The following is a 21,942-nucleotide window of genomic DNA, read 5'->3' on the forward strand; positions in this document are numbered from 1 at the left end:
AGTTAATATCAAAGATAGAACTGCAATTATAACCATAGGAAGGTTTTATAATTTTTTAATTATTCTTAATTACTATAATTTCTGAGCTAGCTTGTTAAGTTTATGCTTGTCCAGGTAGGTTCTATAAAGTCATCAGATATTCTGCCGCAAAACAGCAGTACTTGGTATTTTTTTATTCCAGTTCGAATCGATTTTGATGTGACTACAGTCACAAGGGACACAAAATCGACGATAAATCCTGGCTTCATTGGGCCATAAGCGGCTTAGCTCTGTTTATTTATCTTTATCAACAAATGTTCAAAAATTGATATGATAACATAACCTGAGTGTAAATTGTTGTAACATGTTATGCTTTTGTTAGATTATCTAAGTTTTGAAATATAGTTATTATTTGTTTAGCACGTACAGCTCATAACCAGACTCACTAAAACAAAATATACCGCCTTTACGAAGCAAGATTTTGATACTTATCTGACGATTGTCGTTAGGTTCAATTTTATCATTGACCTTTAAACTTTGTCTCAAATATGATTATTTTAATTGACTATGAACATTTGTGAACAAATTTATTCCATTCATTACGTTGATATATTTGGTATTGAACAGTCACGTATAACTCATCATGTTTCGGTTTCTTGTTGTTGTTTTTGCAATTGTTGTGGTAAGTTATACATTGGTAACATTATTTATGATATATACAGCTACTTCAAAATATAACACTTTTTAATGGGAGATAAAAAAAATGTAATACGGTGATTGTGTGATCTTGATAATTTTTGTTTTTTTAACCGGATCTTTCCGAACAGGATCGCCAATTAAAAATCCTCCAAAGAGCAGCGTAGAGGAATGTATTCCAAGCCTCCGTAAACAATGCGTTTTTCAAGTTACTTATTATTAGGTACTTTAATAATTTGCATGAATTTCAGACCTGCCAAGCCGATCTTGCAGTCACTCCGCCTGTGTTATGTGGACACTTACCTAAAGAAGTAAGTTAGTTCTTTATCTGTTTTATTTCTGGTGTGGTATGTATTTATTAAAAATAAATATAATTTATATGAATTTCAAAGTTCTTTACTAGGACAGTGTGGATGAAAGTTTAATATAGATCACGAAAATAAAAAAAAACGTACTAATTGAAAAAGGTATATTGTACTTACGTACAAGTTATATACATAGATGACAAACGATCTAGGAATTAGTATTCATTGATTTTCATACAACCTTGTAGAATTATCCTGCTTAAATTAAATTGTATATACGTTAAAATATTGATATATAAGGATGAGCAACGAGTTACTGAGATTCTTGTCAATTATTTTCGTTAGAATTTACATTCCGAAAAAGTGGTTAATAGATTCAATAAAATGTCATCAATGTCTCAACAATACTCGTTCTACAAGTCTGTTTGAATAAATTGAATAAGTTTAAAAAAGGCTGTTTGACATACAACGCACAATCTAAACGGTTGGCACAGGAATTCTTATGAAACACGGGACAGTTAAGGAACTATGGGAGGATTTTTCAAAGTTCATCTCTTAGGGAGTTTATTTTTGATATACGAAATATGAAAATTGGTATTCAAATATCTGTTTATGAGAAAAAAATGATGAGGGTTTCATAATTATGTATTTTAAAAAGATTGGATTACGGAATGTGCATTAATTTTGAAATTTCAAATATCGATATTTGTCTACAAGCCACGCAGATACCGAAGGAACTGACAATACACGCGACTAGTAACAGTCATACCGGCTCGAAGAGTCACAATGATTTGTTTATTAAGTAAAAAAAAAAAACTATTAATTGCTAATTTTTTTATAGGTGTATTCATGCCTTGGCGCACCAAAAGTTGTAAAGATGGAAGTAGCCAGTCAGTGTAGTAAGGATTTATCTGAGGTGAGTATCAAATATTTAAGTTAAATCGACAATCGACTTTTACTTGGTGGTAGGGCTTTGTGGAAGCCCGTCTGGGTAGGTACCACCCACTCACTAGTTATTCTACAGCCAAATAACAGTACTCAGTATTGTTGTGTTCCGGTTTGAAGGGTGAGTGAGTCAGTGTAACTACAGGCACAAGGGACATAACATCTTAGTTCCCAAGGTTGGTGACACATTGAGGATGTAAGGAATAGTTTTATTGTTAATATTTCTTAAAGCATCATTGTCTATGGGTGATGGTGGTCCACTTACCATTATGGGGCTTATATGCTCGTCCGCCAATGTTTTTTTTTATTTTTTTATGGTATAGGTTATACCATAAAAAAATAAAAAAAAACATTGGCTGGGATCTCTGGAAAATAGGCCACTCGAGCGGAAATGGTCACCACTGCATTTAAACTTATGTGGTACTCATCGAAATAATGAGTATATAATTATATATACATATATATATATTTCGACAGTGTGTCATCAACTTTGGAAACTAAGATGTTATGTCCCCTGTGCCTGTAGTTCTCACCTAAACACCCTTCAAAACACACACACAACAACGGAACACCGGTACAATAAGTTATGCATGGGCGGTACCTATGCAAGGACTTTTATGGTGAAAGTATCTGTGTGCCTCATTGAATAGTGAATAGTAAACAAGCCATATTTCTTGCGTTTACTATTGTAGTGTCATTGAAATGGAAATTGTGTATGTGTGTGTTAGTGATAAGTATTACTTAATTCCAGTGCGAAAGAATGACATGCGTGTTCACCAAGTCCGGTTGGATGAACGGCGATAAGGTCGACAAGGAGAAGCTGTCGGCTCACTTGGACCAATTGGCGAGGGATTACCCGGAATGGGAGCCAGCAGTGCAGAGCGCGAAGACGACATGTCTAACAGCTGACCTGCCAGCGCAGGGGATTCACCTGAACTGCCCGGCCTATGATGTTATGACGTGCAGCTTTGCGAGTTTCATTAAGGTATATTTTTTGTCTTTTTCGATGTTTTTTAAGTTAGTTCAATATTTCTGTTAATTTTATGTAAGTGTCAATTAAGTTATTGTGTTCACATATTCATAATATTAGCGGCCTGGGTTTGCGCGTGTGCAATTTACAAATATACTACAGAATTTTTGTTGTTTCTTTACTGTATTGTCCATGTATTATATACAAAAACCCTTTCGAATCACTCTATCTATTAAAAAATCGCATCAAAAGATCTAAGCATACATAGGGACAGACAGCGGTAACCGACTTTGTTTTACACTATATTATATAATGATGATAGCTGGCAACATTTGGAGGAGGATTTTACCGCAATAGGCGACCCTTAGTCCTTACATACCATAAAAAATATACATAGAGGACAAAAATAGAATAAATAAATAAACATACTAATATATTAATTAATACAAAAAGAAAACATATTAAAATACTAACACATAAACGATGACATTGTTATATACAACTAATAAGGGAAATAAAGCTTTATTATTATTATATATAATGATGTGTTTTGGATGTGATGACGATAGGAGGCCTTGGTCCACATCGCTATCGCCTTACGCGGCCTCAACAACAACAACAACAACAACAACAGCCTGTAAATTCCCACTGCTGGACTAAAGGCCTCCTCTCTCTTTGAGGAGAAGGTTTGGAACATATTCCACCACGCTGTTCCAACGCGGGTAGGTGGAATGCACATGTGTCAGACTTTCTATGAAATTTGTCACAAGCAGGTTTCCTCACGATGTTTTCCTTCACCGCTGAGCACGAGATGAATTATAAAGACAAATTAAGCACATGAATCAGGTTAAGATGCACGCGTTCTAATCACTGGGCCATCTCGATTCTTACGCGGCCTCAGCGACTGCTAAACGTAAATTGTTTCCCCAGAACGCGCAGCCGTCTCAGTGGTCCTCATCAGCGAAGTGCAAGCCCTCCCGTCAGTTCGCAGCCGCCTGTCCCGTCTGCCCGTCTGATTGCTTCGCTTCGTTGATACCTACCGGTTCATGTAACGCCTGCATGAGTCTGCCGAGATCACCTTGATTTAAATAAATAAACTATAAAGAATTAATAAATTGATTACTTTTGATACGTGTTATAATTAACTTTATTAAATAAACAAACCTATCCGCCTAGCTACAATGCTAAAATTATTTTTATACTATACAAAACTTAATCTATAAAATATATTTAGTTTTTTTATTTAGGAGCTGAGCCCTGTGCTTAGAACGCGTGTATCTTAACCGATGATTTCGGGTTCAAACACAATTCATCTCGTGCTCGGCGGTGAAGGAAAATGCATACATGGTGCATGTGTCTAATTTTATCGAAATTCTGCCACATGTGCATTCCATCATTCCACATAGAACAGCGTGGTGGAATTTGATCAAAATCCTCTCCTTAGTGGGAGAGGAGGCCTTAGCCCAGCAGTGGAAAATTTACAGGCTGTTACTATACTGTTACTGTATATTTAGGAGTCACAACTCCTGTATTGTGAGATCTTTATTAAATGTGCCACGAAATGGCTACAGCTGTATGATAGCGTATTCCATGCACTATTGTGTTATAACACAAACTTCGAATTGAGCAAAGACAACAGCGAATATGTTTTAGGGAGGCTTGTAAAGAAGGCGCTATTGGTAAGCAGTAAGAAGAGACGTACAATTTAAACATGGCGATTTATAAAACATATAGCGAAGTTTACAAACTGGGCAAATGGCTCCCTGAATAGCAGAGGAATACAGCATCCCACGAAGACTAATATAACAACAGTAACTGACAAAGCAAACTGAGCTCATCTCTTAACCTTGGCTAGGCCAAATTTATTATGACTCGTAAACTAATAATTGCAAAACAATATTAATAATATCGATAGAAATACTATTGCTATTGAAAATATTTTTTCAGTAGTTTATAAATCATTAAAAACTGTCCATCGTTGTGAAACGTTTCATAGTAAAGATCGCTTAGCTCAATATCTTAAATCTTTTTATATAACAAGTTGAAATTCTTATTTTTCAAGCGAGAAATGGGGCTGATAGCTTGTACCTGTAGTATGTAAGTATAATCAATGAAAACATGATTTCTACATTAACTTCCTACAGCGAATAGCCGGTCTTGTGGAGGACATACTGATTAATATTAACACACTTTCATGCATTTTAATTACATGTGAAAACATTAAAATGTTACTATAGATGTGTATTATATATTAAAGAGTTATAAATACATATATTTTAGTTAAAATCATGTTATGTATTGCGTATTGAACGAAGCCTGATGTTACGGGTTTTCCGCATGTCGTAACTCTGTAGGGGAGGGGTGAGTAATGCGCATGCGCGAGGAATACAGCCATGCGCCCTCCATGACATCTGTCAAAAACAGCCAGTTCTTCCAGCCGGAGTCCCTTGACGTCACTGGAAAAAACTTGTAGAGGATTTACACGTTTACCGGAACCAGATTATCATGTAAAATACAGGTAAATTAATACATTTATTATTTAATTCAGTTGTTGTACCCTTGCACTGTTTAAATTGTCCAAATATGTACTATATTCGTCGCAAATAAAACAGATTACGCTGTATTTTAACGTAATACGGAATTACAGTGTTACGTGGGCTTTTGATTTTTCTATTTTTTTTTGGTTTTGTTTCCGCATTGATCGATGGGTGCTTGTAAAGCGAAGGTCATATGTCCAGGTGCCCTGATCTTGAGTCTATTTTTAGACCGTCCTTTGTGATGGAAACATCAATTATTATCTAACATTGCGCCTGCCTCGTGACCTTTCATCTTAATTGACTGATTTTATCTTTTAATTTCACGCCCACGCGCACTTCTAAATATTATACGTTGTGATCTCCTGATTATTACGTTCTTTTATCTTGTACTTGTGTTTTGACATTTAGTTAGATAAGCTACGGCTGAACTACAAGTAACTGTTATTTCATAATATTGCAAAGGTTTTTGAGGGGATGGTAATACGAAATATAATAATATTATGACTATATATTTGTTCTTATTATTATATTTGTTTGTTTTGAAGCTATGATTATATTTGGCATAATTGAGAGCCTTAAAAAACCATAGCTTCGAACAAAACTGTACATTTGACTATTTACAATAAATCGAAAAATAAAACATTTGCAAACGCTAAGTACTTATATGAAATTAAATTTCCAAGTAATCCGTAAAAAGCCGGCTTCGCACGGGTGCAATAGTGATACTAAATGTACCTACTACAGAATTTGTTTAATTACGACGTCACATTAAAAACTTCTAAAATTATCATTGTTTTTTTACTATATTGTCCATGTATTACATTACAAAAACATTCCTCTCGAATCACACTATCTATCAAAAAAAACCTCATCAAAATACGTTGCGTAATTTTATAGATAATTTTAAGCATACATAGGGATATAGGGACAGAGAAAGCGACATTGTTTTATACTATGTAGTGATATCAGAAATAAAATAAAGATTAATAAAATCTATTGTAACAATAAAATGTCAAGGCTGCATGAAAAATATTTTCATGTAATGAGCACGATTTAGGAAAAAAACAAATGCGGTCACATTAAAGTCACTCGATACGTTTTGACACGCCAAAAACTATTTTTCTAGTAACTCACGATTATAACGAAAACATCTATATATACAAATAATAAAATCTGAGTGTCCCGCAATATTGATATAAATATGTATACACTGTACATATACTAAAATAACATTTGTTTACAATTTTTGTCTCTCTGTATGTCTGTTCCGGCTAATCTCTGGAACGGCTGGACCCACTTTGACGGGACTTTCACTGGCAGATAGCTAATGCAAGAAGGAGTAACTTAGGCTACAACATTATTTCTTTTGGTTAATTTAAACGCTCATTAAGTCGTGGGCACAGCTAGTTAGGCAATGGTTTTTTATTCAGAATTAATTTTATTTTTAATAACTACTCTTTCTAAATATAAAAATAAATACATTTATCGTTCGTAATGACGTCACGCATGTAGTCAATTTTAATGATCTTTTGTATGAGATTATATTTATATACCTGTCAGTACCTAAATATGTATGCGATTGTAGGACCAAGCCTGTAATTGTTACCTATTTAAACCATTTCCACGTAACCAAATGAGTTGATCTTTGCTTATATTTTTTTATGCTGACGATAGTTACTATTAGCTAGCATAGCTTAAAAATTCCTTTTAGTAATAAATAATATTCATTAAAAAAAAAGTTTGTTTATCTCTTTTGTCTTTCGTTGCTATATATTTACTTCTTGTTTCTTACATACAATAAAATACCGCTTTATCAACCGACTTCCAAAAGGAGGAGGTTATCAATTCGTCTGTATTTTTAACAGTCCTGATACTGTCCGCGCTGCACAGTCACAAAGTCAAAAATGTATTCAATATGGAAGTATTACACATTTACACTTGCTTATTGACAGTCAAACAATCTACCACCGGTTCCGAAATGAACACCTCGAACTGCGAAAAACCGGCGAAAGAAACTCAAATATATACCTACAGTTTCCCCCTGATTTTGATAGTTTCCCGAAAACCGCGATATTTCTGTGCTTAGATAGAATAATAGGTTTTTTTATGGTATAGGTTGGCGGACGAGCATATGGGCCACCTGATGGTAAGTGGTCACAATCACCCATAGACAATGACGCTGTAGAAATATTAACTATTCTTTTCATCGTCAATGTGCCACCAACCATGGGAACTAAGATGTTATGTCCCTTGTGTCTGTAGTTACACTGGGTCACTCACCCTTCAAACCGGAACACATCAGTACTGAGAACTTTTTATTTGGCGGAAGAATAACCAATGAGTGGGTGTAACCTACCCAGACGGGCTTGCACAAAGCCCTACCACCAAGAAAATTCGCTTGTAACAATTGCATAATTAACGGGAACAGTTTTTACAAAATCATTCATCCTTTTATAAAGACGCACTTATATTCGTTTACATATTTCGATAATCGCCTTATCTTTGATAGCGATATCAGTTCAACAAACGTGGTCATTGTATACAGTATACACATACAGAACAAAACAATGTGAAGTACTATTACTTCTTTATTAATTCTACCTTCATTATTTTTAGTTTATAAATAGTTATAATTGACGGAGTGCAGTGTTTTGTGTGATGGCATTCAAATGTTTTCCGATGACAATGTACGATGAGTTTTATATGTTTTTTTATGAAGTTGTTTACATTTAATTTACACTTAGATTATTTCATAATTCATTTTTAATTATATAAGTGATACTGAAATGGATATATAAAATAATTGTTACTTAAATATTTACTATCGAAACAGATTTGCGTTACCGGAATAGTACAACGACAGGCAACGAAACTCTTCAATAAATACCGGCAAATTAATCGCGATTTTCATTGAAATATAATATTGCAGTTGTTTGTAAAAAAAATATATTTATGTCCGAATCTGACGGGGCGAACACAAATTAAATAAACAAAGTAATATCTTTATATTTTTCTAAATGTATTAAATTTATTAATTGAATATTCAATCAATACAACAACTAATTACCTCTTCTGTCAAAATTGAATGAATGAACTGAACTGGATTGTTTTTTTTTATTTGCTTGATAAAGATAGAAGACATACAGCTTTATAAACGCGATGACTCGCGGTGACGTTTAATAATAAAGACTCGTAAGGGGTTCGTTCATAAATTAAAATCTTAGTCACGTTCTACGCTCAATGTTAAATGAATGCCTTGAAAGCGCTTTAAGTTATAAACTCGTTATACTTTGATATTTCCATTAGCTTCAGCGCATTATTTCTGTTCTTATTTTTTTTTCTTTTCCAAGTATTTTTTTAATTAATGAAACTGGAATTTTAATATGGTGAAAATAACGGGTTAACGCTAATTTACCAATATTCAAAAATTATTACCTGTTCTACGTATAATATATGATATTAAAATATTTTTATTATGTTAAATAAGAACATGATTAAAATAGTACGATGGTATAATTACGTTTATGGCTTTGTTTAAATAGAGTATTACATAATTACAATAAATTACGCAATAATATGCAACACAGGATAATTTGATATAAAACAAATTTAAATTTTACAAAAACTTTTTGGCAATATATTTTTAAATTCAATCTTTTATAAATACATAAACAGAAATATATAACTGCTAAGTCATCACGAAATATCCGACACTATAGCTATAATTGTGCTGCAATTAAGCATTGTTACACCTTTTGCGACGTCGACATTCACTTAGAAAGGATTTCTTTAAATTTCCACTTTAAGAAGGAGAAAATAAGATAGTTATACTTTGTATAAATTTTATCCGTACGAAGTCGGGACTGGTAGCTAGTTTATTTCATAACAAGAACATTAAAGTTACGCTAGTGACGACACTAAACATACTTACGTACTTAGGTACGCCACTGGATAATCAATGCAGGTTGCAATACTACAGATGATCCGATCTTAGATCTTATTTTTTTATTTATTTTTTATTTTTATAGTATAACTTGGCGGACGAGCATATGGGCCACCTGATGGTAAGTGGTCACCATCACCGTCCTTTGTGCCTGTAGTTACACTGGCTCACTCACCCTTCAAACCGGAACACAACAATACTGAGTACTGTTATTTGGCGGTAGAATAACTGATGAGTGGGTGTTACCTACCCAGACGGGTAAAATTAAATCATGACAAAGATATTAAAAGATGTAATACATATAGTTTTCATAAGTATAACAAAATATAGTTATATAATATAGTTATCAAAAGTATAACACCTCGCCTCATTGCCTCCACTGGTGACAGGGCTGGGCTGGTTCGTTTTTTGCCCAGAGGATCGGAATTGCGATTCAACGGGGAAATGCTGCTAGCATTCTTGCCACCATTCCACGCGGTCAAGATTTATGCAGTAACTAGTTTTAGTTCATATTTGTATATATATATTTAAGCATTTAATGTTGTTAATTCCTATAATAAATGTAAATATACAATATAGTTTTCTGTCCTCAGATAACGATAACAAAGCAACATGTTCGAAGGCGCAGTGGCAGGTATCCTTAACCGGTTGTTGGGCAAGTACGTGCAGGATCTTGACACGGAGAATCTAAACGTGGGCATCTTCTCCGGAAATGTCAACCTTACTGATCTCAAACTTAAGCCTGAGGCCTTGGTGAGGACCATTCAAAAACGTCTATACTTCATTTTATTTACAATTCTTTTGGGTTCCATATAATCTATCCATGTCATTGTTCATTCAAAAGTTTGCCAAGGGAATTTTGTAATAGATTGGCATATTCGATGTATTGTAAACATTTTTCTTCTACGTTGCTAATTAATTATTTACGGGGAAATGCTGCTAGAATTCTTGCTACCATTCCACGCGGTCAAGATTTATACAGTAACTAGTTTTAGTTCATATTTGTATATATTTAAACTTTACCTATAATAAAACATATTTAAATAATGAAAAGTACTTAAGAGCTTAATATAATATTTATTTTCAATCATTTCCAGTACGAACTAGATTTGCCGATCGATGTGAAGATCGGTACGATAGGTAAAATCAACCTCCAAATACCATGGTCGGGGCTTTACACCCAGCCAGTGGTCGTCCAGATCGAAGATGTCCTAATCCTCGTCGGACCAGCGATCTCCAATAGCTACTTCGACCCTGACAGGGAGAAGAGGCTCACGAGGGCCGCCAAGAGGAAAATCCTGCAAGACTTAGAAGCTGAAAGTGAAGTCTTGAAAGGCCCACAGAATTTCTTCGAGAACCTTTTTACGGCCATTGTGAATAATTTGCAGATTTACGTGAGAAATGTTCATGTCAGATACGAGGATTCCATCAGTTCCAAGGACGGACCGCTTGCTTGCGGTTTGTGCCTGCAAAGCCTCTCTATTGAGACAACGAACAGGTATTAATGTCGTACATTACTCATCAAATACTCTTTACTACATGTTTTCCAATAAAACAACCAACATTAATTTAAATTAGATAAATCTGCTCATTTATTCTGCTTCCTTCCATATTTTGAGATTTCATTTTGCAATAACTTTAGTTTTGAGTACATAGTATCTATCAGAGAGTCTGACATCGTAGCTTCATGCAGAAAACATTTTATGAAACAATACCTACTTCCACGTGTTACATACAGTACTCTATATCTATAAATAATAGGATATCTATATAGAACGTATATATGAATAGCATTAGCATTAGCATTGCCATTCGATGTTATTTGCTGCGTGATCTGATGTCATATAGAATAACGATTCAAAAGTAAAAGTTTACTTGAATATAGTTTAATTTGAGTGAAGACTATAGTAAATTTAAATCTCTAATATTATTCATCTTTAATAGTCTGACTATTTAATTCTTCAATCGTGTATAGTGAACTTGTGATTAGATCCAGTATATATTACGTATCTCTGGTCTGATTTTGATGTTTTCTAATTGGAATCCGATTTCTAGTAAATGGAAACCATCAGTGACGACGCCCAACGCGTCCACAGTTTACCAGATGATGCGAGTCGAGTCGCTCTCTTTGTATTGGAACCCTACGGCAACCGCTCTCGATGACGTAGAGATCGCCCATATAACCCCCATGCAGTACTACAACTGGAAGCACTACATGCTCACCGGATTGGACAAATTCTCCATGCATCATGAGGACTTTGAATTTCGTAAGTGTAGACTTTTAGTATAATAAAAGATAAATAAATAAATATTGGACAACATCACATACATTACTCTGATCCGAAAGTAAGTAGCAAAAGCACTTTTGGTATGGAAAATCAGAAGTAACGACGGTACCCAAAACACCTAGACCCAAGACAACATATCCGGCGGGGAATAGAACCTGGGACCTACGTGTGGCGTACCTAAGAAAACCGGTGTACACACTACTCGACCACGTTCATTGATTATAGTACTGATTCTTGGCAAAGAATGTGAAGAATGCTCTTTTTCTTCTCGTTACGTCCCATTTTCGAGGCAGTTTTCAGCGAACTACCTCTTTTGTCTAGTTTATTCTAGTTCTGATGTCTTGGGCAAATTCAAAGTCTATAATAATAATAAAGATGTTTTATTTGTAAAATAACAGTCCAATGTCAAGCAGTGTTATACATTTAAAAGGTCTGGCAAATAATATTTTGAGTAAAATTGTATAACCCTTTTTGTCAACATAGCATTCTGACTACTCGGACCCTTTATTATAAAACACAATTTTTGTTTAAAGTATCATTTTTCAATAACTTATTGTATGCTTCTACGTACAATAAGTTTTATGGTTTCATATTAAAAATATTGACCGAGAAATATGATATGAAGATCATATTTGCGTATATTAACAGTTCAATTTAGAAAAGACGACAAACGTTTGAAATGCCGGTTACTTTTAGTTTCTTTTATATAAGATAACTAAATCGATATTAATAATTTTGTTTATACAGATATAGATTTTTAAATAATAGTTATTTTTGAGTCGATAAAATATACTTATCAGATATCCGCAAAATTCGTAAAATCGAGATTTGTCAATATCATTGTTTAGTTAATTAAAAAGATAGACAATAACTTTTTAAGGTATAATTTTCACAGTTAGACGAATGAAACGAAATCCTGAAACACAAATTTTATTTTCAAAAATGATTTACTTACAGTAACAAATCGAAGACAACAATCACACATATCATATCTTTAGATCTAAGAAACTGTTGTATGTGTAACATAGTTGTAAGTTTTCAATGTGTGTGATGTTGATGTATCTATAAATAAATAGTTTATTTTATCCTAACGAAGTCGGGTTATCATCTAGTATGTTTATAAAACCCTACATGAATAAGACATATTTTCAATTTATTGTATTTGAAAAACGAAAATATTTTACTACGATAAATATAAATTTCTTTAGTGCTGAAACCAGTAACCTGCAAAGTGAAGGTTATAATAAATCGCTCTGGAGAAGCAAGGGTGCCGCGATTGCTCCTAGACGCAGTGCTGCAGGACAGCGCGCTGCAACTATCCAGGAGACAATATCTTTCCATCGACAACTTGCTTACCTCCTTCCAGAGAATAACTCTTAATAGGTAAGTCTTTTTATACTTACGGTACCATATCGTAGGTATGGTTTCTTATGTTAGGTGACTGGCAACCATAGACATACGCCGTCGAACTGGCACTTAAAACGAAAATTAAAAAATATAAACCACTTTTTACAATGCGTAAATGCATCGTCAAATGCGGCAACTGGCTTACCATGTATGTTTGGCGGTAAAATGACTATCGGTTAGTATTCATACATAAAGATATGGGCAAAGCTCTGTCTCTGATATGACTGACTGTTTTGGAGTACGAGTATACACGAAAAAATTGAATGTGTTTAATGATTTTTTAAATGTATTAATCAATCATATCTTATACAGGAAGTACAGGCATCTCCATCCCGGGATTCCCCTTCTAAAAGACGTTAAGAAGTGGTGGCGCTACGCATACAATGTGGTAGTTGAGCAACGCGTTCGTCCATACACTTGGACCGCCATCAAAAAGCACAGAGAAAATTATAATATTTACAAGAAGACATACAAGAGTACTCTGAGGAGTCCCAATGATATCGAGCTCAAATTAGATTTGCAGAAGTGCGAAGACAGTCTTCCGATTATATCCGTGGTGATAGCGAGGGAGCAAGCGAAGTTTGAAGTGAGTATATAGTTAAGTTTTCATGATACCAACAACAACAACAGCCTGCAAATTTCTCACTGGTCGGCTAAGGCCTCTTCTCCCCTTGAGGAGAATGTTTTGGAACATATACCAATGCAGGTTGGTGGAATGCAGATGTCGCAGAACTTCTATGAAATTAGACACATGCTGGTTTCCTCACGACGTTTTCCTTCACCCCGAGCACGAGATGAATTATAAACAAAATTTAAGCACATGAATATTTAACGGTGCTTGCCTTTAGTTTCAACCAGCAATCATCGGTTAAGATGCACGCGTTCTAACCACTGGGACATCTTGACTCAGTTCTCATGAAAGTATACAAATACATTTCATTTATGTTTTGACTAGCGACCCGCGCCGGCTTCGCACGGGTACAATACTACTATTACTACTAAATACGAGTATACTTCAGAATTAGTTTATTTACGTCATCACATTACAAACTTCTAAAATTGTCAGCGTTTCTGTAGTATATTGTCCACGTATTATATACAAAAATCTTCCTCTCGAATCACACTATCTATTAAAAAATACTGCATCAAAACCCGTTGCGTAGTTTTAAAGATTTAAGCACACAAAGGGGCATAAGGACAGAGAAAGTGACTTTGTTTTATACTATTTAATGATATCATGAAATGGTAAAATAATACCAATGTATTGAGGGTAACTCATATACATTTGTAAAACCAGATAGCCGTTATACTGTCTGTGTAAAAACCGTCGCTAAGAAAATACAGATTTTGGCAGAATTATAAAGAAATCGATTATACGATGACGAGGGCGTGTAATCTAAAACAGATATACGAGCATCTATTTTTATAAACACTGTCTTTGTTTCCGCAGCTTTTGAGTCAAGAACCGGACAGAATAGATGTAGTAGAAACGGAATTCGATTGGTGGAGGCCGACTTCAGACAACGAGAGTGACTCCGATACGGAGACGAAGTCGCGTGTGGAACTCTGCGTGAAGACGGAGAGGTGTAAGAGTCTGTGGAGCCATTTGTCGAGCCCTGAGAAGAAGAAAGTATGCGAGCTAATAGGCTACGCTGAAGGTGCTCCTAGACAGGATAAGTCGAAACAATATATCGGTGAGACAATAGTAGATATACTACGACACAACTTAGATGTAGCATCGCCAAAATATAATTATCGATTTATACAACCAATAGGAATAGCTCCCTGTCGTGCCATTCGACTCTATTAGTCGCTACAGATTCTGGCGTTAGTTCAACTCTAGAAAGCAAGTGCTCATATGATATTACAAGTTATTACGTTTATGTAAAGATCACATTCACGTAAGTATAAATATTGATAATTTGGGATGACGCACTTAATTCGGATGTGATCCGTTTTACGAATTTTACCGATGCTACATCTAAGTTGTGTCGAACTATACTAAATTAATAATTGTTGATTAAGAATATAAATTTTTATAAATAAAAAAAAACCGCCTTCAAAAATGAACTAAAAAGAAGAAAATAATCAGTTACATCCATATCCAATTTACGATTTTTTAATCACCTCTCAAAGTCAGTGCCAACATTGCTATATATGCATATAGGTACATAATACATATATACAAAAACTAAATCTATTTATTGTATAGATGACACCATTAGACAAACCTTACTATCGATACAAATTAAATGATTTCAATATAGGAATTTATTTACTTTGTTGGCACCGCCTTCAAAAGGTGATTAAAAAATCGTAAATTGGATATGGATGTAACTGATTATTTTCTTCTTTTTAGTTCATTTTTGAAGGCGGTTTTTTTTTATTTATAAAAATTTATTTACTGCTTTTCAGTGTTGTTTTGTTATTTATAATTACAATTGGTAGTGTTTGTCATTCACTTTAATGCCGTTAATCATTGAGGAGTTCTCCTGGTAGTCCACCATCAGCTAGACTTCATCATAGGCATGTTTACTAACATCAATTGCTTGACGACTATCTTAAAGAAATAGAACTAAGCCCGTAAAATAGTTACTTACTAATAGGTTCTGATTACTAGTTGTGGTCTTCATTATCAGTTCCACTTCATCAAATGTCACTTTTCGTGAGCATATGACCAAGGCACTTTGAATAAAACCGAAATCACTATAGGTGTGCCTATAAAATTTTAGGAGTTCCCTCGATTTCTCCAGGATCCCATCATCAGATCCTGATCTCCTGACAATGGGACCACCTGTAAAACATGCCCTTTCAAACAAAAAAAGAATTGTCAAAATCGGCCCAGCCATCTTCGAGTAATTCGGTAACATACATAAAAAATAAAAAAAAATAAAAAAAAAAATAGGCCCCGACGAATTGAGAACCTCCTCCTTTTTTTGAAGTCGGTTAAAAACGGTCGATTTTTGAAAATTTTCATTTCAGAACATAAAGTTAATCTTACATTGGCAAATTGCACTTTGACGTTGATGAACAGGAGTAAGGAAGTACTGGTGGTGAATCTCACGCAGTTCCTCGCGTCTTTAGAGACGAGACCGTCAGCTAAGGCTTACAAGGTAAATACGAAAAAGTTTCGCAAAACTTGGTTGACTTGTTTTGTACCTTCATTCACGGAGATTTGATAGATGTTTAAAATACTTCTGTTCTAAGTGTTATATGTATTTATATATACCAGGTGTCAGCTAGAACAGAGAGTATTGTTATCGAGGGCATGTCCTCCGATGGTGAGCTGGTACCTTTACTGATAGCAGCTCAAGGCTCTTCGGTAGGTAGCAATACCGTGCTGGCGTTGGACGTGGAGAAGAATCCAGTTAACAGTCACGCAGATCTTGGTATCACATGTCACGTGGAGCCCGTGGAACTGGTTTATGTTGAGGTAAACCATCAGATTAATTATTAAGCAATTAATTAATTGATATATGACGTTTACACGCCTTAGTTGACATAATTGTCAAGTAATAATATCTATTTTACAGCACGCGTTCACAGAACTGATAAATTTCTTCCAAACGCATTCCATGACGCCCGAGGCGTTGGCCGAAGAAGTATCTCTGGCCGTTGAGCAAGTGGGAGCAATGAGCAAGTCTGTTTTAGCGCACGCTATAAGTCGTAGGAAGGTGTTTCATTTGAACGTGGACCTCAAAGGACCTGCTATTATACTACCAGAACACGGCTGTGTGCACAAGTACGTCTACTTGAAATATATAGAAATAATCATCTTTTATTTACACTTTTAGTTATTTAATACATACAAAAGTATTTGAATTATTATTATGCGCTTGATATCACCCAATCCAGGCCGGGTCGCGTGATGGTTCTGGACATTAACCGTGTAGTCATAAAGTCAGATCTCCAACCTTCCAACCTCACGTTAGAAGACGCGACATGCATGGAGCTAGAAGAACGGCTCTATGACCGCTTCCATGCTGAGTGCTCTCTTCAGGTACGGTAGTTATTCAGGCTATTATTCTTTATGCATCTAGTAATATTTGTAGCTCATTATGGTTTTTTTTGTTGTCTCTAGAAGTCTCCAATTTTAAATTTATTGCTAATTTTTTTATTTTTATATATTGTTCTTAAATTTAGTTTCGTACTAGAACATTTCTAAGTTTAAAGACATTTATTCTCAAAAAGACAAGAGTCGCTTACATGAGAATACACAGAAAAAGTAAAGTAACATTTGTGCTCGTCTTAAAAACACTACCCATTCAACGCATTAGTTTGTTATTGTAAAAATAATCATTTCAAATAACAATAATAATACAATATCAAATTGTACTACTATTATTTGTCAAAATGATGGTGCTTTAATGTAATTAGCCAGTTTGGTCTTAAATGCGTTGAATGATTTTACATTTTTTATGTGAGCAGGAATTTTATTATAAAATTTAGATGAATAATATGTATATATTGTCTGGAATAGGGAAATGCAATGTTTGACCCTTTAGGTGCTGTTCTGTGAATGGAGTGAGGCCTGGCGCGAAGCTCGCAAGCACGGCGACTCGGAGTTGCATCTCATACCTCGGCTGCGCGCGCAACTCGTATTTTCCACCAGCATCAAGAAGGATTATAAGCTTTTGCCCAGGTCACTGCAGTTACTATATATTTCTTTGTGTCGTATACTTGAAACAGAGGCCATATTTAAGTATAATCGTCTCTGCTTAAATTAAATGGGAAGGCGATTAGTTATGCGTCCTTGTCACATTTATAAATCATCTTCATCTACGGAAATTCGTACTTTACATACATTACTGAACGTTGTAATCGAGACATAACATAAAATCATTTTACAATTTAAATAAAATAAAAATGCCTACCAAGACTCCTACCATACACAACCAAGATACCTATCCTGACAACCTGTCACCGGAAAAGAAAAAAAAACTGTTAATAAAACAGAGTTTTGATCTCTAGTTTCAAATCAAAGTGTAAATAAAATCTGTTCCTTTATGGTTTCGTAATAATGCATTATTTCTTTTGTATTCAGATATAAGCTAAACATATCACTCTCGAGTCTTAAGTTCAACCTGTCTGATCGAATCATCGGACATTTGTTGGATTTCGTCGACAACTTGCCAGTTCCTGTTCCAAACACGGTTCCGGTATCGTTCATGGATTCTGGAGATTACGTTGAGGAGTTGGAGGACCCTGAATTGATGGAGGCGTTAGAGTTAGACAGAGTGACTGCGGATCCTGGATACAAAGAGTTGATCAGACTGAGGCAAAATATTGTGGCGACGTACTTCAGCAGGAATAGGTAAGGAATTTCAAATAACTGTTTTTCTTTTTAAATAGAAAATCATTTCCTATTTTTTAGCTTCAACTGAGACAAACAATGGATACTCTTACATACAAATAATTATTATTGCATAGATATCAAATATCTCAAGTAGTAAAAAGTTACTGTGGTTTTCTGTCAATAAATTCTTCTCATTCAGATTGAGTTAGATCGGATGATACAGTTGCGTCAAATTATGAGATGGTTTATATAGAATAAAAAAGCTTATGAATACATGCTTACATAATAAAATGTCTCGCTAAATTGGGAGAAGTGTTTTTGAAATTAGTACCTTTGAGACAAGTCGTCGAAAATCAGTCAGGACTTTCCGTTTCGGGCTTTGACGATCTGACTTTTACTCTAAGACCACAATGACATTTCAGGGCAGCTGAGACCAAGACTGACGGTGAAAGTGCCAAATCACCAGCTGAGGAATCATTACCCACAGCAGATTTTAGTGACGAAGACGTCGAAGAGTATGCACGTTCTGTTGATTTGCCGGGTTTCGATGATAACGTGTCGCCGAGTAATACTATTGGAACATTGATGAGGTTTATTATTGGTGAGTTTCATAAAAGTGTTAATTTGTCATTGATTTTGCCATTTACAGGCAAATATTAGGTAAAATAAGGTAAAAATGCTGAATGGACACATACGTTACGTGAGTAAAGTAAGTAAAAAGTAAAGTAACAGCCTGTAAATTTCCCACTGCTGAGATAAGGCCTCCTCTTCCATTAAGGAGAGGGCTTGGAACATATTCCACCACGCTGTTCCAATGCGGGTTGGTGGAATCAATGCGGGTTGGAGGAAGTGTTACGTGCGACATTATACATAATGATTGATATTTTTTTATGACATAGTTTACGTATAAATCCATATTAACCTCGAAAAAATTGAAATGCATGTATTGCATTGTAATAATCTATACCAATAATTTTCGTTTCAAAACAGGTGAAATAGTAATCAACCTAAATCGGTCGAGTGAGTTAGTGGACAAACCGTACATCATGCTGAGCGTCAGCAAGGTTTGCCTGGATGTGGCCCTGATGCAGTTCGGTCCCGCTATCCAGCTATCGATAGGCCAAGCGCTCCTGACGGACAAACAACACCACAGCAGCACCGGGCAGTACTTAGAGCTGCTGACGAGCTCGGGGGAACTGTTTAATCTCCTGTATAGAAAAGTAAGTGTAGTCTTACAGTGAGTTATTAAATTGGTATTTTATATCGTAAACGGTTGATTATATAAAGTTATATTTAGTTAAATATATTGTTCTATGTTAAATTAATCTATCGAAACTATTTATGGAAACTATCATTAAAGCTATCCAAAGATTTGTGTAAATAAATTAAGTAACGCATATTAATACCGCCGATGCATTGAGAATATATCATATATGAACGTGAACGTGAACATGAACATAAATAAAGTAAATCACCTATTTCATAAATAATTGTATTTTAGCTAATGTTGGCACAGATCGATCATACCCGCAAGATCATCGGAACTATTGGCTTAATACCTGAATATACTACCGAGTCACTGTGTGTAGGTCCGCGCGAACTGCCCCGAGTTCCGCTCGCACTTCCACAATGTGGAGCAAGCGCTGGTGGCGGATGTGGGCCCGCTGGCGCTGCTGGCACACGCCGCCGCGCTCGCCGCTCTGCGCAACTACTTGCACTACCTCACCCACAAGTGAGGACACGCCGTCACTCCAATTAGGGCCTCGGAATATTTGGATATTTAACCGAAAATATAAATTCTATCACTTAATTGTTGTTCGAAACTAGCTATGTTCCGCAATTCTGTAGAGATTTTTTTTTTATCTTATTTTATTTTGGGACTTTTGTCCAACACTGGTACGTTAGTCCCATTGTAACCTTTTCCTCTGGTTTTACATTATTTAATATTAATTGCTATTAGAACTCCAGGAACATCCTAGCAGATTCTGACGAAGGATTTGCTAGAATACTCTGAAAAAATCCAAGATTGATAGAGATTTGTATACCCCGATATAATATAGTATATATGTCACTCACTACAGTTTCGTACTTAAAACTATTTTTGAAAACAAATAATTGCAGTTATAAAAAGATCCTACGCAACCCATAAAAAATCATTACGACTCATCAAAATGACTGACGAGAATAACATAGCTTTACGTTAAATTTATTTCCGTTTTCAGAATACAGAAGCGACATTCTCTGAATTTCACGACGATGATCTTACCAAAGACCAGAACGCTGTGGGACTATTTAATGAAACCGGAAGCAGACCCTCCCGTGCCACCCGGTGCGACGAAGTTCAGTTACTCGGTCCGGTAGGTTTTTTAAACTTTGAAGATATCCTTTGAATCATTATTAGAATTTGAACATAATTTAAATAGGTATAAGAACAAGGCACAGAACGTCTGTGGAAAAATACCACACCTATATTATGCCAGCAAAGTACAGTAATGGCAACACAGCAATACTCAACATTTTCGTGTTTCGGTTTGAGTCGTGCAAGTTAGCCTGTGGATACTTATCATCAGGTCCTGTCTAGGATATAAAAACATTCTTTAATTTATACCATGTAATAAAAAAGCATAAAACTAATCATATTTTGATCAACACCAGAATTGTAAGTGTAAATTTCAGCTCAATCGTATTTTACATTTGCCTAAAATTTCATTTATGTACTTTGATTTGAAGAGATAAGTGGTGTTTGTAAATGTTAATTTAAATATCTAATTTAATATCAATTGGATTATATAATTTTTTCGTTTTATATATTAACAGGTACTTTCTCAATTTATTTATAATGAATACTGAGATTGATGTTGCAAATAGGACATTTTGTGCCTAGGTTGTCGTCGGTAACGGCGCGCTTGGTCCAGGCGGAAAATCCTCTGGTGGAAGTTCGTATAGCAGCGCTGGAGAGTGACTGCGTGTTCCGAGCTAACGACAGACTCATCTTCAAACTCTATCTCGGCTCCTTGCACGTCGACGACTTGGCGGAGGCTACTCTTTACCCCAAGGTTTCCTTTAATTAAGTTGTTATACTTTTTAATTTCTGGTAAAGTTTAAATAATATACTTGGTGGTAGGGCTTTATGTAAGCCCTGAATCTGGATAAGTACTACCCACTCATCAGATATTCTAACGCCAAACAATAGTACTTGGTATTGTTGTGTTCCGGTTTGAAGGTGAAAGCCAGTGAAACTACAGGCACAAGGGACTTAACACCTTAGTTCCCAAGGCTGGTGGCACATTGGCGATGAAAGGAATGGTTAATGTTTCTTACAGCGTCATTATGACCGCCAACGCCATAAAAAACATAATATTTCACGTGTTTCCTAATAATTTTGGTACATTGTAACATGTTGGGAATATCTATATTTTCAGCTGGTGTGGCCAGACGAGGATAAGGTACTGGAGATCAAGTACGTGCGCTCGGCGAGCGGCACGCGCGCGCGCGCCGACGCCGAGCTGCGCGTGCAGGCCGGCCGTCTGCACGTCGTGCTCTTCTGCTCGCTGCTCTACCATCTGCAGGTAACAA

At 35.4% G+C, this 21,942-nt stretch overlaps 2 protein-coding genes across 2 annotated transcripts in view; both read left to right on the forward strand.

Moving 5' to 3' along the window:
- The first annotated feature begins 441 nt into the window (after nucleotides 1-441).
- LOC124543638 lies at nucleotides 442-4,022 on the forward strand. Its single transcript, XM_047121896.1, has 5 exons — nucleotides 442-661; nucleotides 927-986; nucleotides 1,822-1,896; nucleotides 2,677-2,910; nucleotides 3,826-4,022. The coding sequence occupies exons 1-5, from the start codon at nucleotides 623-625 to the stop codon at nucleotides 3,976-3,978; spliced, it is 561 nt and encodes a 186-aa protein (XP_046977852.1). The 5' UTR covers nucleotides 442-622; the 3' UTR covers nucleotides 3,979-4,022.
- A 1,250-nt stretch (nucleotides 4,023-5,272) lies between these two features.
- LOC124543852 (vacuolar protein sorting-associated protein 13A-like) overlaps nucleotides 5,273-21,942 on the forward strand; it is a 39,956-nt gene continuing 23,286 nt past the window's right edge. The window contains exons 1-19 of the mRNA XM_047122173.1: nucleotides 5,273-5,413; nucleotides 9,969-10,128; nucleotides 10,473-10,873; nucleotides 11,431-11,642; nucleotides 12,872-13,046; nucleotides 13,383-13,656; nucleotides 14,521-14,764; nucleotides 16,053-16,183; nucleotides 16,303-16,503; nucleotides 16,604-16,812; nucleotides 16,926-17,070; nucleotides 17,576-17,712; nucleotides 18,115-18,384; nucleotides 18,789-18,967; nucleotides 19,357-19,586; nucleotides 19,956-20,098; nucleotides 20,589-20,723; nucleotides 21,251-21,422; nucleotides 21,789-21,935. Coding sequence (XP_046978129.1) covers nucleotides 9,988-10,128; nucleotides 10,473-10,873; nucleotides 11,431-11,642; nucleotides 12,872-13,046; nucleotides 13,383-13,656; nucleotides 14,521-14,764; nucleotides 16,053-16,183; nucleotides 16,303-16,503; nucleotides 16,604-16,812; nucleotides 16,926-17,070; nucleotides 17,576-17,712; nucleotides 18,115-18,384; nucleotides 18,789-18,967; nucleotides 19,357-19,586; nucleotides 19,956-20,098; nucleotides 20,589-20,723; nucleotides 21,251-21,422; nucleotides 21,789-21,935 — 3,546 coding nt within the window. The 5' untranslated portion in view covers nucleotides 5,273-5,413; nucleotides 9,969-9,987. The remainder of the gene's footprint in view (nucleotides 5,414-9,968; nucleotides 10,129-10,472; nucleotides 10,874-11,430; nucleotides 11,643-12,871; nucleotides 13,047-13,382; nucleotides 13,657-14,520; nucleotides 14,765-16,052; nucleotides 16,184-16,302; nucleotides 16,504-16,603; nucleotides 16,813-16,925; nucleotides 17,071-17,575; nucleotides 17,713-18,114; nucleotides 18,385-18,788; nucleotides 18,968-19,356; nucleotides 19,587-19,955; nucleotides 20,099-20,588; nucleotides 20,724-21,250; nucleotides 21,423-21,788; nucleotides 21,936-21,942) is intronic.

This window comes from Vanessa cardui, chromosome 3 (genome assembly GCF_905220365.1).
Source record: "Vanessa cardui chromosome 3, ilVanCard2.1, whole genome shotgun sequence".
NCBI classification, from domain to species: Eukaryota; Metazoa; Arthropoda; class Insecta; order Lepidoptera; family Nymphalidae; genus Vanessa; species Vanessa cardui.

Bases quoted from the DNA above. Each gene is read 5' to 3' on its own strand.
- LOC124543638 (XM_047121896.1), top strand. From the start codon at position 623: ATGTTTCGGTTTCTTGTTGTTGTTTTTGCAATTGTTGTG. The intron at 662-926 runs GTAAGTTATACA...CATGAATTTCAG, and splicing joins TTGTTTTTGCAATTGTTGTG to ACCTGCCAAGCCGATCTTGC. The intron at 987-1,821 runs GTAAGTTAGTTC...ATTTTTTTATAG, and splicing joins GTGGACACTTACCTAAAGAA to GTGTATTCATGCCTTGGCGC.